At 38.7% G+C, this 18,291-nt stretch overlaps 1 protein-coding gene across 1 annotated transcript in view; it reads right to left on the reverse strand.

The window, feature by feature from the left end:
• Nucleotides 1–7,179: 7,179 nt before the first annotated feature.
• The window catches only part of FNIP2 (folliculin interacting protein 2), a 49,393-nt gene continuing 38,281 nt past the window's right edge, over nt 7,180–18,291 (reverse strand). The window contains exons 13-17 of the mRNA XM_050895537.1: nt 16,226–17,543; nt 15,267–15,423; nt 13,905–14,105; nt 10,169–10,284; nt 7,180–8,912 (exon numbers count right to left, since the gene is read on the reverse strand). Of these exons, the coding sequence (XP_050751494.1) occupies nt 8,834–8,912; nt 10,169–10,284; nt 13,905–14,105; nt 15,267–15,423; nt 16,226–17,543 (1,871 nt within the window). The 3' untranslated portion in view covers nt 7,180–8,833. The remainder of the gene's footprint in view (nt 8,913–10,168; nt 10,285–13,904; nt 14,106–15,266; nt 15,424–16,225; nt 17,544–18,291) is intronic.

Here is an 18,291-nt window from a genome sequence, read left to right on the forward strand (position 1 = left end):
ACAGGAGCTGCTTTTATGCTGAGCCACAGACACAGGGTGAAAATTCCCAACCTGCCACCAGCCAAACTTAATCAAGAATTAGGAATGGTTAATCAGTGTGGTTAACTCAGCATGGTACTGAGATTAAGATGTGTTACAGAGTGACTAGAGACAGGTTTAGTGAATCCAGAGACGTTCTCAGTATTGCTGCGCAGCGCTGTACTACGCTGACAAGCTGTGCTATCAGGATGCTCTATGCTATACGTCATTGCAGAGCGTGTAAAACTGCGTTTAACTCGAGCAGTCCTCCACACTGTCAAGTTCACAGTCCTGTTTCAACCTCAACTACAACGCAACCCAGCTCAGCGTCACAGTTCTGAGAAAAAGGGCAGTGTCGTGCACGTTGGCAGCCAACCATCATCAAACTATTGGAAGTGTTACAATGCAAAAGGCAGTCTGATGCTGCCAGAGACTTCACCCTAGACTGCTAACAAGCTCATCTGTGTGCAAAATTGTAGTTACGTGCTTTTTAGCGTAGTCCCCTTTTGTTGGGGAAAGAGTGACACTTAGCGATACTCAGCAACCAGCAGTGAGACGACCTGCAGGTGCAGTTTGCTGCTCGGTTTCATGGGGACAGCGATTTCTAGGGACCCCTGCTTCAAGCGCTTTGCCTCCCGGGATGGGACCACCCAGCTCTTAGCTCTCCGGCCAGACCAAGGTTTGAAATCTCCTCAGCACAAATCGCAAAGTCCATACCAGCTTTCTCCGAGGCTGGCAGAGCAGTTGCTGGCCACAAAAATAGGCACGCAGAAAAAGTTTCATATATTTAGAAGAAAAGAGAGAATACTAATTTGAAAAGAAGCAAGGGGAGAGGAGGCAAGCCAGCTTCCCTGTAAAGTTTAGTACGATCCCAGAGATGAACTAGTTAGATTAGGTCCCTAGTAGCAATGTAGTTAAAACGTCACAAGGCTCAGGACAGGAAGCCTTCTTAAGATGAGAACAGCGTTCTTGAATTACCAGCTTCCTTGTCTATCAAGAGCATAGGCACCCATACCTGGGGAGCCACCAGGTCTTCTTCAGAGCTTATTTAATTCAAGCACATAATAATGCACAGCTACTCCTCCAACTGCTCCCACTAGCCAATGAATTACCTACAACACTCAGAATTTATTTAGCAACATTACAAATGGGCTTTGCATCTTTTGCTTTTGGTGTTTACCCACTACCGAGCAACAGGAGAGACTACTGCATTCTTGTGGGAAGCAAATGGCACATGGGAAACCAGAGGCGGCTGTCTACCTTCGGGGTGTAGCCATAGCTAGGTCTAACACAAATGGTTTAAATACCAGAGGCCTGACAAACTCACTCGAAACATTGGTGTCTAAGTTATGCCCCCAGTTGTACTGCGCTGACACAGGTCAATTCATCGCTCACTTTGGCAATCGCATCAGGTAGGCACGCAGAGGACTCTGTTCAACAACCCGTCGGATTCAGTCACCCTTTCACGTTAGGGACATCAAATCCTTACAGGAGACTGCCAGAAATGCAATTACGGTAAACAGCGGGGCAAAGGAAAAAAGTTAGCTTGCCCTCAGCGCTAACTCCATTTTTGTTTCATCTCCCCGCCAGGCAGCCCGCTCCCTATATTCTTGAACAACAAGGCCACAATGCAAGGGGCAGGCTGGCCTGGGACTCGGGCAGCCAGGAAGGCTGTCTTCACCCACGCAGCAAACGGGCTGCAATGATTCGGGCATCCCAGGCACCTCTGCTTACCAAATCAAAAGGTAAGGTATGTTTTCTCTATTAGAAACAAACCTGAAGAATTAAAGCGCTTGCACCACGACTGTAGTGCCCTTACACGAGCCAGTCCCTTACAGGGGGCAGGAGGAGCTGATGGTTTGGAAATGTCATTTTTAATTTCACATTGCTCATGGTGCGGCTCTGTTTCAAGGTCAAAAAAGTTGCATGTTCTAGGGAATAACAAATAGTTCAACAAAAAATGCTCAATTCAAAACCCCTATACTTTTCAAAGCTAAAGTGAACAATTTTAGGAGACCTGTTCATCTTAAGGCTAACAGGGCCTGTGCAAATCTTAAAAAGAAAAAAAAAAGGTGATACAATACTGTAGAAAATGAAAACATTTATGTGACAGTAATGCGCAGAAAAGAGGAGAAAACTCCCCAGGCTCATTTTGCCTAGGGAAAAAGAGATGAGGTAGTAAAATAAAGCCAAAATAATAGTTAAAGTTAAGGACCTTTTTGAAACAATTTTGTTATATACAGGGTTGGAATTCAATCCAATGGAAGGGAAAACATTTTTGTGAGCCAAATATCCCAGCCCTTGACCCCATGGCACTCTTATCGGACAGCACAACCACTCCCTGGGAAGATCTCAAGCAGACCTAAGTATCACTTCATATTTCCACATCCACAAACATTTCTCTGCCCGTAGGAGCGGGAGCTTTCTTCCTTGGTGGGAAACTCCTTCCTCAGGGGAGTCTGCTCTCTCTCAAACACCATTTTGTCAGATCACAGTGGAATCTCTCCTGTAGCTCCAAACGGAAGAAATCCAGTTCATGAGATTGTATTTATTTTTAAGTGCTTGACTGTCACTCCTAAGCCCTTCGGCCTTGTGTTGACCTTTAGGGTTGAGACAAAATGCTACTCTACTTGTACTGCTTAAACTGTTTTAGCTTTGGGATCGTGCCAGACAGACAACTGACTGCAACTATTATAAGACTCATTTTCCAGCATGTGGATTACTAGCATGTGGCCACTTAAGCTAATTTTATATGGGATCAGAAGCCTTATAGGTCACAGCCTCATGGTTTGTCACTCAGCTGCTTGTCCTTTATGTCCAAAATCCTGTTTCGTATGTTCAGTCGTGCTCTCTTCAACCATATATGTACAGAAAACCAAAGAACATAGTGCACGGATGATTAGCAGAAAGCTTTGCTATGTCATATGACTTTTTCATTTACACAGGAAAGGAGGGAGAAAGACTGGCAGAATTTTGGCACAAGACTTAGTTCCTTTGTGATATAGTTCACGTTTACTTACGCCTGCTGTAGCCTTGAACTCCTCATTACATATGAGGAGAATCTCCTTCATCAGTTCTGTGATCCTCCTTGCCATTTATATAAGAGGGAAAATGGTTAAATCAGTTGTTCACCATTAACATTGGTATTATTTTAAGTCACATCTTTTGAACAAATCACAGAATTTTGACCACAGAGTTCGAGAGTTTTTCAAATCTAGGTATTTTCTCTTTCGCAGCTGTCCGTTCTAAAAGCTTCTTGGCAACCTTCTCAGCCATACCACTTAAGTATTTATTAATACAGGTCTCCACCCTTTCCCAGTGCTTGGCCATTTTATACTGGTCAGCCTGCACATCTGCCTCTTGCTAACCTGGCACAGTCCCAATCATATGAATTCTGAAAGAGATTGGCTAAGTGTCCTTTAGAAAAAAATCAAACCAGTTGATATGACCAACAGCTTAACTACAATTTTTTAAAAGTAGCAAAGTCAGAGCAGAGGAGCTTCATGGAGTCTTATGAAGCCTGGGTGGAAGCCCAGGTTGCTGTCCCGCACAAACCACTGAGCCAGTCCAATGGCCCACAAGTATCAAAGACATCAGGAGCTGGAGCAATCTCACCCCTTCTCTCTCTTGTTTCTAGCTGAGCAGTCCCATCTCTTCCCTTGCCCTTACACTAGCACTTATTGGAGCCAAATCCAACTTGTTAACCCAGAAGACAACCATCAGCAACTTTTTTTTCTGTAAACATGCTGCACCTGGCTATGAGTGATTCAGTGAGCAACAGAGCAAGCCACAGCATAAGCAACTTGCAGATGCAGCTAGTATGACAGGAGGAAAGATTGGACAAGGTAATGGGGCCTTCCCCTTAGTTATAAGGGTTAGCTATTAAATTGTTTCAAGCCTTCTCATGAAAGCACTGACTTAGAAAGAGGGAGGCAGCTACACAATTGGCAAGAGAGCTGGAATGAGGTTACAACTCACCACAGCACCATCATTTGATGTACTTTTCACACTAAAAAAACCCCTTTCATTCTCATAAACACCAAATCTGGTTAACCTCTATAACAGGTCACCATTTGTGCAGGCGCACTAACAGGAGCACAAATTACACTAGTCGTAGTAGACAACGCAACAGACATTTCTCATTATTTCAAGTGCATGCATGCAAGCATTTAGCACCTTTGAGCATGAGAAAATAAGTAGATTTATTTCCAAATGCTCCAGAGTTGTTAATTACTGCAGTCAGACCAGAAAGCCAGGAGCTGTATTCAGAGCACTGTGAAAAGTCCTTGCTGCCAGAGTTCCTGGGCTTTTGTTTTACTTCCAATCCTTGTTAACCTGACCAACAAGCAAACCTCAAACATTTCAATCTACAGGTAAGAAGTGCTTATACCCTAACAACTCAGACTATACCTCAGACCTGTTCAAAGATGTTCAGCATAGTTACCGTTGATCATCTCTTCTCCATTTTTATTTCGTAAATAAGGACTTTCCAGTAAGCTGCAGAATACTAAACAGAAATTCAGGTCATGGAGAGTTTGACACAAATTGAAGACCTCTTTATTTTAAACTAATTCATGTCAAGTCCATTAACCAATTCATAATCTAGTAGACACAAGGTGTCACTCATTCCTGTTAGGTTGAGTAATTTTTAAAATTGGATATATTATGTAATAGCAACACATTTTTCAGATAGCTCTTTTCGTATGCATTTGAGCTAAGTACCAGCCACACAGGTGTGTGGAACCTCTGCAGGACCTATTCCAACAGCCAGTATCTTCACTTTCCCTTATTTTTTGCAGTTAGTTTTCATACTGTAAGAGCTCTTGTTTACATTTGTAAGTGGGGTAAAGCTTCCAAAGATGCTAACAGTGTTCAATCAGGTTCCAAATATTGTGAAGCCTTCCTGTTAGACATTTCTTTCAACATTTACTTACTCCACTAACGGGTTATTGGATGTCCACACACTACTGGATCTCAGCTACAACAACAAGAACAGCTATTTCAGAAGTTTTAAAAAGGAAGATACCAAATACCACTTATGTTCATTTCAGAAAGTTTATTGCACCAAATGCCGCAAAGAAATAGACCAAAATAATAGTGTACATAAACAACTATAAGAAAAAAACCCATGTAGTTTGACATTGGTATTCAATCATTCCTAAAAAAGCCTATGCTCTCCAAACATGCAATAGCAACACACATTTTTTTTTTTTTCTACTATGGAAAACCTGCTATGTATGTGAAATTAGCCCACCTGACCTCAAAAAAAAAAGTTCAGACTCAGTTTTGATTTGGGTCCTTTTAACTGAAGTAGAAGTTATACTTGAGGGATAACTGATCATTTTGTGTAAACTTTATATACAAGAGTTTGGTGTGTCTGAAAAGGGTTTTTGACTTTAAGAGTAAAGATGCATATAGTAGGGAGTGGGGAAGATCAATCTATAACTCTGGAGGATGCCAGTAGAAATGTGAATTACAGAATCAGTGTCTATTTGTTTCTTTTGGGCAGAAGAAAGTTGTATACATTAGTTCAGAGAGTACCCACTGAAATTAAAATGTTCAGATCTTGGTATCATTTGGGGTTAAAGAATTCATTTAGATTAAATACTACAATTTAATAGTTCCTTCCTCCCCTCTGTGTATGAAGGTTTAGTCTTGCCTGAAAAAAGCATACATTCTTTAAATTGCACTGTGTAAACTGCATTTATGTGGGATTTTGGAAGGACTGTGCACTCCCACTTAACCAAGAAAGTATGTATTTAAGTTTACAAAAAACTACATAATACTGATAAAAACAACTTTGGAATATTTGAAAATTAAGCTACATTATCAATTTTAAACACATCTGTACATTCATATCACTTTTCATCCTATTAAAACAGAAACATGCCCTAAAGATGTCTAACAACACATCTGTAAATACTTACTGCCCTGTCATGCCACACTAATTTACATAAACAGCAAGATGCTACCAAAAACAAGTTAAAGACTTAAGAGTCAAAAAAAGCCCTAGAAGGTGGAATCCTGTCAACTGAGGTAGTACATTTGGTGGAGGGGAAAATACGTATTTAACTTTCTTTAGTCTAAAGCCTTTTAAAGGTAATAAACAGCTTTCATTTTGGATTTTCTTTCCCCCCAAACTAAAACTCTGAGAACAAGATAGTTCATCATGTAATTTCTGAAGAGCAGCAAAATGTTAGAGAGAGCAGCAAGAACTATAAAGTTTTAGCCTGGGCTGAAGAAAATCCAAGTGCTTTTGACCACTGGCTCACACACCACCCCTAGGTTAATTTGATGTCTTGCCAAAAGGCAGGTTTTTAAATTTTTTTTTTTTTTTAAATAGTTGGTGTAGTAAAATCAGGTGTTACCAATCATGGTGTTAGTCTCGAAATCACTGAATGTTGGCTGACCTTTGACTTCCTTAGTACACCCTATGATAACAAAAGCACATATTTCTATGTTAGCACATATTTCTTTGAAAAATTATCAGAGTAATTCAGATAAAAATCCAACTAATACTTTAAGAGAACTGGAATTGACTTTTAATGAACTCAGCTACTATTTAAGAGTGACATGAAATGGAGGAAGTACATGAGGATTTCTATATACACTCAGGGAAGCAGTTTCATAGTCTTATACATGCGCACACGCACATTCTCCATCACAGGGGTAGTTTAGGAATATGTGACTTGCTCTATGGTTCTTACTTGGCCTTAACCTTGTGGAATAGAGTGTGATATCTCCTAACAGCTATAGGCAGAGGAAAGTTTACTTTCCAGCAGACAGAAGGATTCACAGACCAAAGATATGAAAAGTTTGCTTAACTATAAGCAGTAGGAGAAAACCTGAACCATAGAAAGATTTTAGCCTTTTTAGGCAGAATACTAGGGACAAGTATGAAAATGCGATAAAGGAAACATCTGGAATGTCCGGTCAGAAACCCAGCATATAAGGAACAGCTTTAGAAGTGTTATATCAGACTATTAAGTATCCCTCCACTTGGAAACAACCTCTCTTCACAGTAGGTCAGTCTACCTATTTCCCTCAAAAAGCAACACAAGGTTAATCAAGACCCCCATCACATTTAAACAACTCACAATATGCACATTTCGTTATTTCAAATCATTGAAAGTTTACTGTAGAAAAGTCCAAACATCAAGGTAGTAGGAAATAAAAACACTTTTAATAAGAGTGTGTCCCTTCAGTGTTAAAAATCTGTAATCACCAACGAGGAGAACTCACAACCGGTGACCAGGAGTTTCTTACTAGAATTCACTGTTCCCAAGCAATTGTGTTGCTAGCAATTTGCTTGCAAGCTGACAATTTCAGACACCTCATTCATGCTGGCTCACAACAGAACGGTCCAACATTGAGTTTTCCGTTTCTTTAAGAATGTTTGTTTTGATCCTTTCTTCTCTCCTCAGTCTGGTCCATAGTTTCATATCCAGCTTAACAGTGCTTTATGCAAAAAAAGTAATTTTTTTTTTTTTTTACATTCATGTTATCAACCACATGAAAACAGTAAAATACAAAATTTTATTTTGCTTTCTAGAAACACAGAAGGCCAGTATCAACTAGTGGAGAAGTAGTTTCTGGTCTCAGAGTAGTTAACCTATTAAGGAAAGGCACCCAGATCATAGTTCAAGATTTCTGTAGAATCAAAAAGGATAATTGCAAACATTCATAGTAATATCAAATATTGGGTTTTGCCCCCTACATTTCATTTTACTTCAAACAACGCTCCTCTTTTATTCCTAGAGTGACAACTAGTAGCTCGAAAAAAAGTAATACTTTTGACTAAAGGTTTGGTGGGGGATTGTTTGTTGTCTTTTATTTCCCCAAGAAGATTGTCTTCAGTTTGTGCCAATTGCTTGGTGTACGTGCGCACAGACACGCACTAACAGCACTGGTATCATATATAAGTTTGTCAAATTCATACTCCTCGGAGACAGTAATACTTGATGACACCAACACACAGGTTTAGTTCCCAGGACTACAGTCATACAGAAACTCAAAAGAGTTATTGAAGTTGCATCAGCAACAAATGTAAACTTGTAGCAGAAATTCCGTAAGGCTTTCCCACAAAATCCCTATCTCAGAAGTCCATTTCATTCCACTTCTAGCCATGGGCTCATTTGAATGCCTCCTCATTAAAACAGAAGCAGCTACAGCTTTCTTAACCTCTCATCCTTGAAGGGAAGAGTCACATCACCTCATGCACACCTCCATTCCCACAAAACATTTGACTGCTGAATCCAGGTTCCTTGTTCTGAGCCCATCACTTCTACTATACAAAATCATGCATATGCTCTGCAAGAAAATCATGTCCCATCTAATACACTTGTGTATAGGAATGCTATATACATAGTTTACAGCTCCTCCTCCTCCCCAGCAAAGAAACATACACCACACCACACTCACAAGTGTAGTATTACGAAATCCATTCTAACCCACTTGTTCTTCTAACTGTTACTTCATGGTTTTGAGCAGCGTTTTGGACGGCAGCTCCTGGTCTGCCGCATAGTGTTAACTTTTGTCCTTTAAATAAAAATAAAATGCAAGGATGCAGTCACTTTCTTGATTTAAGTCAGAAGTGAGACTGTAAGAAAAACCTGAATGTCTTTTACGTTATGTAAACTGAAGTCCTCTGATAAAACATCCGGTTGAAATCAGAATCAGAAGGTGGTAGAATGTACAGTCATCACCTGCTTTCCTCAGTGTTCCCCTTTACCAGTGTTTGGCACCTCTGTTCTTCATTCAACATTCCCATTTTCTTTATTTTACTTTAAGGGAATGACTGTCCTGAGATTTTAATTTATAAGAGTATTTGAGCAACATACGGGGAATGAGTACTTGCTATAGCAGCCAACAAAGGCAAGTCATTGGATTCAATCCTAGAAATTAAAAAAAGAGACAGACTTTAAAATATACAGTCACCTTCACAAAAGAAGAGAAACACAAGAAGATATTTTTCATCCACCTTAGAGAAACTGGAAGTGTCTTGCTATAACTGAGTTCATTGTTTAATTATTATTTATTGCCATTACTCATAACATACCAGTAAAGGTAGGTAATAATGTTTAAAACCAAGAAGTATGCTACCATTTAAGTCAGAAGATGGTAGTATTACATTTTGTGGTATATAATCTTTTGTGGTTTAAATAAAAGTTTTTATTTATTTGCTAAACCATAAGCCTTAGCTTGTAGTCTTACCAGTCAGTACGCACCAATAAGCCCAGTTTAAGAAAGTACTAAACATCAGCTTATGGAAGACTGTGCATTTCATGTTTTCAATATAACTCAGTTCACCATATAGTAGCACTTTGTTACCAAAAATGACCAAAAGTTGGAATTATTAATTATTATGCAATAACAGTACCAGGAATGTGTCTCAAATGCAATGGTCAGTTTCCAGACACTTCCAAATGTTAAGCTGCTCGGAGGCCAGGACATATATATATATTTATATATATTTATACCCATATATACACACTGAGAAAAGTGCTTATTTCAGGGTTTCACCGTCTACATTTCTCAGTATGAAATCTTGAGCCGTCTGGATAAAGATAAATTAAGTTTTATGTACAGTGCTAAAAACTATCTTCTTGAGAATGTGTATTCACTTCTTCCCCCTACCCCCTCTTCTGCTGTCAGCACGTGCATCCCTAAAGGCTGTATGCCAATCAAGTACTATTATTAGAATACAGCTGCCAAACAGGACACCTGTCTATTTTCCTACACCTGCTTTTTGAGAACCCCTCTTCCCTCAAGATACAACAGAACCACCTTAGCTTCCAAAAATTCTGAAGTATTTGTTGGGATGAAGTTTTCATTAAGGAGACAGAGACAGAAAGAGTGTGTATGACTGCGTGGATAACCTCCTAATGACCAAAATCCAAACTGTCTTCATTCTGAAGATTTAAGAATGACAAGTAATTTGTTCTTGCTGTAGAACTGTCTCCTCCTGATTTCCAGATGGCTCAGCAGAACCCATTTTTACACTTTATTAGGCACACAAAAGAGGAGAGTGCTAAATATGAAGTAAGAAGCAAGTCCTTGTGGGAACAAGACGTCAACATTCGGAAACTGAAAAGAAAACTAACTGCCCCAAGTTTTGACATTGGTTAAGAGCGATACCTGCAATACTCACCCCAATACAATTCCTAGTTCTTTTACATGCACTCTTGTATGTCCTCGCAGATATTCTGAAAGCATTTTGCTTTTGAGATACATCTCTTGTAGTCTATCCTCAAGATGCATTATGCACTGTAAACACAGACCAAAAACCTCAGAACAGCTTTAGCAATCGCATGCAAATTTTACAGAAATGTAAACATATCATTTTAGCTTCTGTCTTAGCTAGAACAACTTTCAAACTAAAACTTCACTCCAAAATCCAGAAGAGGCAATTGGTTTTGTTACAGCTGTGCCAGCAACATTAAAAAGTTACACTACCCCCTCAAAGGGGAACCCCCTCATAGAATTGGGGTATTCCACCTTTCTTGGGCAGCAAGTTTGTTGCACAAACTGCACACCCATTTTCCACTCAAGTCAGCCACAGTGTTTCTGCTGACTTAAATAGTTTTAACCAGGTTCAAAGACACTCGAGACATCTTACTAAGAATCAAACCAGAATACTTGGATCAAGAGGTCTTTGCTATAAGTCAGTACTATTTTTTCTGAAAGACTCAGTTTAGACAACAGTTCCTAAATTAGCACTCTAGCTTTAGGGATCTGCCATTCAAGAAACTAAGACTCAAGAAGTGGAAGACACCATTATCTTACTCATCATAAAATTATAGCTCTTTTGCTCACTACTTTACTGCAGAAGCTAGGTTACGAATGCTTTTTAGGCATTTGTTTTTATTAGTCCTAGGTACTTCTAGTTTAAAATTGCTTAAACATTTCATGGTGTTTGCCAGAAGGTAATAGTTCAACTTGAAATACTAATTTAATCACTCCCCTTTTCTTTCAGCAGTGCATATTATTTTTAAATACAGTCATGTGATACATGCTAATTTCTCATACACCAACTGCAGGAGAGCAGATAAACCTTAGCTTCAAAGAGAGAGAGGGGGTTTTTTGGTAAGACAAGGTCAGCAGGTAGGATGTCTTCACAAGGTGAGTAGGTAGGACGTCTTATCAGGTTTTTTGTTCTAGGACAAAAGATACATTCAATTTGATATATTTCTTCTTTCCACAGGGATGACCACTTCAAAAAAGTTAAATTAGTTCAGCTCTCCAAACTCCAGGAGATGAAAGCAGGAAGCACATGCAGAACCTCACATTATCAAATGTATAATCATCCGGCAGGCGTAGACAGCAATTAGAAACAGTAGCAGCAAATAGCTTCAGGCCATCGTCCAATGTACTTTTCAAGTTGAATGAAAACCATAAGTATTAGAAATGAGATCCTGTGAAACCAGTTTTGCTAATTAAAGAATAACGAGCAAAACACCCTCATGCTTGTAGGTAGCCTACCATGTATTTTTCTGATGGTCTGGAGCAAGATGAAGATTTTTAATGATTCTCTGAGCTTATATCAGGTCTTAATCATGGAATATAAAGGGGCATTTTAAAAAATGTGCTACATAGTAGTAGAATAAGATCACTACCACCAGTGGAGGAAAGGCAAAAGCTTTTTGAGAGTAGTTTGATCTATTTGCTTCAAGCAAGTTTTCACTCAAGTCATTATAATCATAACACTTCTGATTCTAGCCGAAAGGGAAACATTCTTATGTTTTCCATTACAGGTAACCCTAATGCAAAAAGCCTATGAGCACTTCCTCAGTGGTTCAGGGGAGCATGCAGCTGATTCACAAAGTAGCAGTTCAATATATTTCAATTGCAGTACTTGCACTAAAGGATTATGGATTTTTATTATTTTTTTTAAGTTGTAAGGGAGCAAGTAAGGAAGAATCCCACATTATTCTAAAAGAGAGATTCTTTACATAAGCTTATCTGCTGCTCCTGAATGCCAGCTAAGAATCAAAAGACATTTTTCCCCGTAAGCTTCGTACGTTAATCCATTTTGTTCAAAATGTCCGCATTAAGCAAGGTACAAAAGTCTTTTTTTTTTTTTTAATGTTAGCTTCCTCTGCAGCTTTTCTCACTGACTAAAAGGAAAAAAAACCAAATGTCAAGTCACTTCCAAAAATAGAAAAGTAGCTTAAAATGAATTTAAAGGTGCGGTAAAACTTTTGACATATTGCTGACATGCAGCAGTTGCAATCACCACTTCCCTCTCACCCTGGCATACTGCAAAGCTCTCTGCAGTATAGTTACCAGTCCAAAGTGCCACAATAAAGATGTCACCACTTGCGTTTCATCTGGTCTCAAGTTGGTTTTGTTTTTTGTTGTACCACAAAAAACTTATTCATCTGAACAGTAGCTGCATGTAAAGAAACGTGCACTCCTAAAGGAAACTTCAAACATACTGCATTATGCTCATCTCCGATCAATATTAGTACATATCTTTTTGTCAAAATTTAAATCAACAGAATTGCTACAATAAAAAAAGTCACACTTCTCCCCCTAGAGTTTAGTGGAACACTTAACTTCCATGTACCAATGGTTCTGTTTTAGCAGAGCTGTAAAATCCACTGACAGAAGGATCAAAGTGTCTCTAACGTGGATTATAGAAAATTTACAAACTACTAGCACTGTCACAGAAGTTGCATACGCAAACCCCAAGGCAACATTGGAAAGAACACTTCAGTTACAGAATCAACTATTCAGTTTAAAAATGCCAGAATTTAAGGTGTCACTGTGCAAGTGTTAGGATATAATTTTAACCAAAATTGCATATTTTTCGATGCCCAGAAGAATCCAGAGGCAACATTGACAATGTACCCACATATTTTGCCTCATACTTGACTTCAAGAACTTAGCATAATCAATACCACTAATTTTATCCAAAACAGTGCCAACTAATACTATTTACAGCTGTTAGTGTTTAGCTCTATCTTCCTCTTCCATCTGCTAGCAGTCATTACAGAGGCTTCCTACAAAGTTTCTCAATGCTATCTGCTGAAGAACAAACCAATTCTGTTAATTGAAAAAGGAGTGACTACTGAAAAGAACAGCCCATCTCCTCTCACCTACAATCGTGCGTTAAAAACTATTATAGTTACCACCGTCAGACTTGTGGGTAATTTTGTTGTAATCAGCAAAACCAGCATTACTGATTTGCTCTGATGAACTCCACTACTAATGAGGACAGGAAAGGATGCTGTGGGATAGGGAGTATGCAATATGACAAAGTAACATCCCCTGCTGCACCTCACCCACTCCCAGGTGTTTTCAGGTTTCAGTCTCCTCCCAGCAATCCTACAGAGACATTGGCAAGGCTATCTGAGACAGCACTTGCTGACAGGGTTGGCTAAAATATGCATAAAACAGAAGGGTCAAGTAAACACAGACAGGCACAATTATTTGGGGAGGAGAGAGAAGAGGCATCCACTACATGGGGTTGGATAGAAAGCCCCAGAATAGAAAGTTGTATGCTAGAAAACAGGCTTCGGTAGACAGAAGCTTCAACAACATAAAGAGTAGAGAAGTGTGGAAATTATACAAACAAAAAAATAAAAGCCAAATTTAAGAGTCCTAATCATAAACACATGAGGACTATGCTAAAATTGCCTAAATAACTTTAGTTTTGGCATACGTATTTTGGAGTAGTTAACTTTGATCTATTAGATGTAAATTACAGATAAACCGGTAGCTGTTACTAGACTGTAGCACGCATTCTTTTAAATATGTTGTACCAACTCTGTGTTATTTCAGGCATTAGTTCATTGGTATAGCAACAGTGTACAAAACTCTGCATTTGCTATCTAAGCTAAGCAATTTTCATCAGCTTCAGTCTTCAGTAAAGAAATACTTACAAAGTCAGCTGGGACGTTGAGTTTGTAAAGCTGTAAAATAGACTGCAATAAACTGGATACTTGACTCGAAACCAAAACATCTTTGCCTAACTTCATATTGTCCATCATCTTTCTCTGGCTTGTAGCTACTTGTACATTCCATTTATCTGTGTCTGCAATAATGCAGACAGCTTCTGCTATGGGCTCATCTAGCACTGGATGCTGCAACAGATACAAAATACAAACATTATGTGACACTTTCATATATATTTCCACAACTTAGTTTGAGGTTCCACTTTTATTCTTATTCCCTGCCTCAGTGTGAAAGTGATCCAATGAATATTTTTGTCCAATAGGAAACCAAAGGCATCTCACAAATGACAAGGAATACCAACTTCAGTGACAGAGTTTACATTCAGCAACATCGCGTCAGTTAAGTCTTAACTGCCAATTTGATTGAGGCATTTAATGTTGCTTAAGTAGTGCTTCAAAATCACTACTCCAATATTTTTTTCTTCAAGTATTCCACCTTCCCTGAAAAGACAAGTTTCTTCCAAAATGAAAAGAGTAATAATTATACTGATCCAGTGATGGTGAAAGTATATTTAGGATGTGAGGGATTTCACTATGCACAAAGCAGGGCATGTATGAAGAGACAGTATCATATTAGACCAATCTGATGTTGTTTAAAGAAGTTACACACACACGCATCACTGTTTCGGATAGTACATCAACTCATTCCAGCAGGATGATTCTTAATTGTTATAGAGAGAAGCTGTTGACAATTACTAGATAAACATTTAAAATTGCATACTAAGGTCACACAGTTACTTTAGTGAAAGGTTAGTTATAAATGAATTATATAATTTAGGAGTACCTAAAGCAGAGTAAGAACACGGCAAAGTTCTTATCTACAGACAATTACTTCTGTAGTCAGTCATTTCTGCTACAGTCTAGTATAATATAGGCCTCCCTAAGACTTCATCTCCCTTGCAACACATGCCGCTAAGTGGCAAAATAAGATGTTTCAACTTGCATATCATTTTTATGAACTATAGATAATTCTGTCTGCTATTGTGACTGAAAAGAGAAGCAGTTTGAGGTTTTTTTCCCTGTTTGTAACTTGAAGTTGCAGACAATTGTCCGTGTGTTTATCTTTGAAGAGAAGCCTTAAGAGAGTATAAAGGAAAGCACACGTGATTCTTGCGTGAACAGGCTTTGCACACAATGAGTTAAGGGCTTACATCTTTCAAGAAGGAAGACGTGTCGGGTGTGGCTGTTAAGAACAGGTAAGTAGAAAGAAACCTAGTCAAAGGACCTGCTTCTGTAGATCTCAGTAGTATCACAACTCCTACTATGACACAGAACAGTACTTTAACTCACATGCATTGCATGAAGTAGGTCTGCTAGTAGACACTGCTTGAGTTTTTCATCATTATTTATTCCATGCAGCACTAGATCAGGTATATACGTATGACAGTAACCACCTAGAAGTGATCTTCCAAAATTTTTCACACATTGACTGCTGATTGTATTTGACCTGAAATACAGAAATACAAAGCAGGTAAGATTCTTGCTTGACAAACTGCATACACATTTTACATGAATGTGAAGTTTGGTTTATCACCCCTGCTTTTACTGCAAATATTAATCAACAATTGTACTCAAAATACAGTAAATCAATTACTGGTGCTCTTTGAAACAAGGATTTTTAAAAGCTGAATTTTAACAATGTATTGATTCCTTCAAATTTATGAAAAGGTAAATCTACATGTGTTAGAGCTTGTGGTATGTATGAGCTCCCTGTTCTGCAGCTAACAGATTTGCTGAAGTTGAGGTTTCTCCAACTCAGCCCAAGAAACAAACTTTCTAGCTACCTACCTTAAGCATCAGCAAGCTCCATGTGCACCTGTAAAGCTCAGAAGTTTTCAAATAGGATGCCCTTATTTATTTCAAATCTGTCTTTGATTTGTCAAATACGTCAAATCTAAACGGTTATCAGTTTAAGCAAAGCTGAAGTTTTGCTTGTCCTCTAATGTTCTGTCTACACGTCTACATTAAATGTTTCAGGTAGTTTATATAAAAAAGTTTGATCACTTTTTATTAGACATTTGAAGAACACCTTTGTCACAAAACTTCACTACCTAAACATGCTCCATCTTGGTTTTCTTTTTGCAAAGTCTGTTTACAAGAATCCTAACCACATCAGTGTCTGTTATGGATTTGTTTGCAAGGAACTTAGTAAATATCCCGGAGGATTTCAGACTTGAAAGCCTGAGCATCTCTGAAGTAGCAACAGCTTCTGACTCCATTTAGTTCTAAATTAATTTAAACTTCTTTACCTTGGTAAAGGAAGTTCCACTTCTGCAAACTCTTCAAGTCTTTTGCTGACATTATCACGATGCACTTCGTCAGGGATACAACAATCACCTTCTTCATCACTGGCTCCAAGAGCACTGTCTGAACTCTCGTTCCTTGGAATGTCTCCTTCAACTCTGAAGGAGATTTTCCTTCCAGCATCCCCATAGGGGACATCTTTAGCACCTACTTTAGGGGAATCCTGTTTGACAGCAGAACCTACTTCTACACAGCCAGGGGAATAGTTCTCCACATTGCCAGAGCATAAAGTTCTAGTTTCTTTCAGGCTTGGCAATTTTACAGTTTCTATGTTATCTATGGGCAAAAGTGGTTCACTAGATATTGTGTTCGCAAAATTCATTTCAGTTCCTTTACTCTCCATACGTTGGTTAAGTATACTCTCCTTCCCCTCACAAGGTGGGATTTGTGCATAACAAACATTATGTTTACTGAAGGGTATAAAGGCAGCTTCACAACTTTCTTTTTGATTCTGGGAAGCATCCACACTCAGATTTGTGGAACTTGAGGCACAATGTATCACCTCTGGATTTTTTCTGAATGCCTTCAGATTTTCTTCCATTTCTCTTCTATGAGTTTCTAAGTCTGACTCTGGTGATGCAGAACTTCCAATCTGAAAGGTGACCTTTTCTAAGTGTGAACTCCTGTGGCCAGACCTTTCAGGACAAGGTAAGGCAGATGACCTACTAGATAATTGCTTTTCCACTTTTCTCTCATTCTGGTTATTGTTCTTCTTTATATCCATTAAATCCTCCAATTTAGATGGCTCTTCAAAGTGGTAGGATATGATTCCTGTATCAGTGACAGTTCTTTTCCTACCATCAGCTGCTCCTTTACAGAAACTGCTAGTGAGACAGTCAACAGATGCTTCAGAGTTCTGACTGGCCTTTCCTATCGCTTCTCTCTTTTCTTTTGAGGAGGCTGGGACAGCATGAGTGCTTTCTGGGTCATGTACCCACTCTGCAATACTGTTGTTCTTACTTCCATCATTCTTTGGAGGTAGGATTGGAGGCACAAGAGCAGGTTCATTTTTAACAGTGACAACCACATAATCAGACTCCTCTACCTCTCCCTTTTCTAGTGCAGTTGTGATCTTGCTTCCGTTTAGCACTTGCTCTCCTTCCCCAGCCTTCTCACTCCATGTCAGCTGATTTTCCTGCAGCTCAGAGCACCGAATGAAGTAAGTTAGAACATAGAGCAAGCGCTGCACCAACTCCTTGCGTTTTCCAACAATAACAGTTCGAGTCAATCTAACTGGAGAGCCTATGGCACCGTAGAGATCACCTATACAAGAAAACAAAAATTTCACATGCTTATGTTTGGTTGTAATATAAGCTATACTGTTTAAATTCAACATATTTTGAAACAGCATTTACTATGGACACAAATCAGACAGTTAATTTCTTTCACAGTAAGTTCATAAAAGTTTAAAACAAAGAATAACAAGAGAAGTCCTCTAGCACTTCTTATACCTGGCTTGTGTCCAGAAGGGTTTTGGTGTTTTTGTGAGGGATTAGCTGCTATTACTCAGTTTCTTTCTGTTCAAAGCCACTAAGGTTTTTATCTATATGATGCTTACAAGATATTATCACTTGGAAATTGACACAACAGGGGTGAAGAAGAATATAGATCCAACTAAACTCTGAAGCCAGCTATACTATTTTCTATTTTTCTACTAATTTTCTTTCACATCAAGGTTACTCTGTTTTATTGCAGTCACTTTTTCTGTTAAACACAGGAATTTTCATACAGATAAAATCTAAATTATATTTTTCAGGACTAAGATATCAAAAAAGCAAAAAAGGATTCAATATTAGCTTAATAAATAAGGTTCTGAAAAAAAAAGAGGCATGTAACTACCTTATTGGGCAGGGCACGTGCACTTCTATGTACCTGAAGTCAACCTCACTAACATGAGTACTTATCTTTGGCAGGGAGTGGTGGAGAACTAGAAAATATATCCACTACTTAAAATACAACTGTAATATGAAAGGTAGGTACTACAACATAATCTGAGTCCCCCCAAGAACTG

The sequence above is a fragment of the Gymnogyps californianus genome, chromosome 4 (genome assembly GCF_018139145.2).
Source record: "Gymnogyps californianus isolate 813 chromosome 4, ASM1813914v2, whole genome shotgun sequence".
Lineage (NCBI taxonomy): Eukaryota > Metazoa > Chordata > Aves > Accipitriformes > Cathartidae > Gymnogyps > Gymnogyps californianus.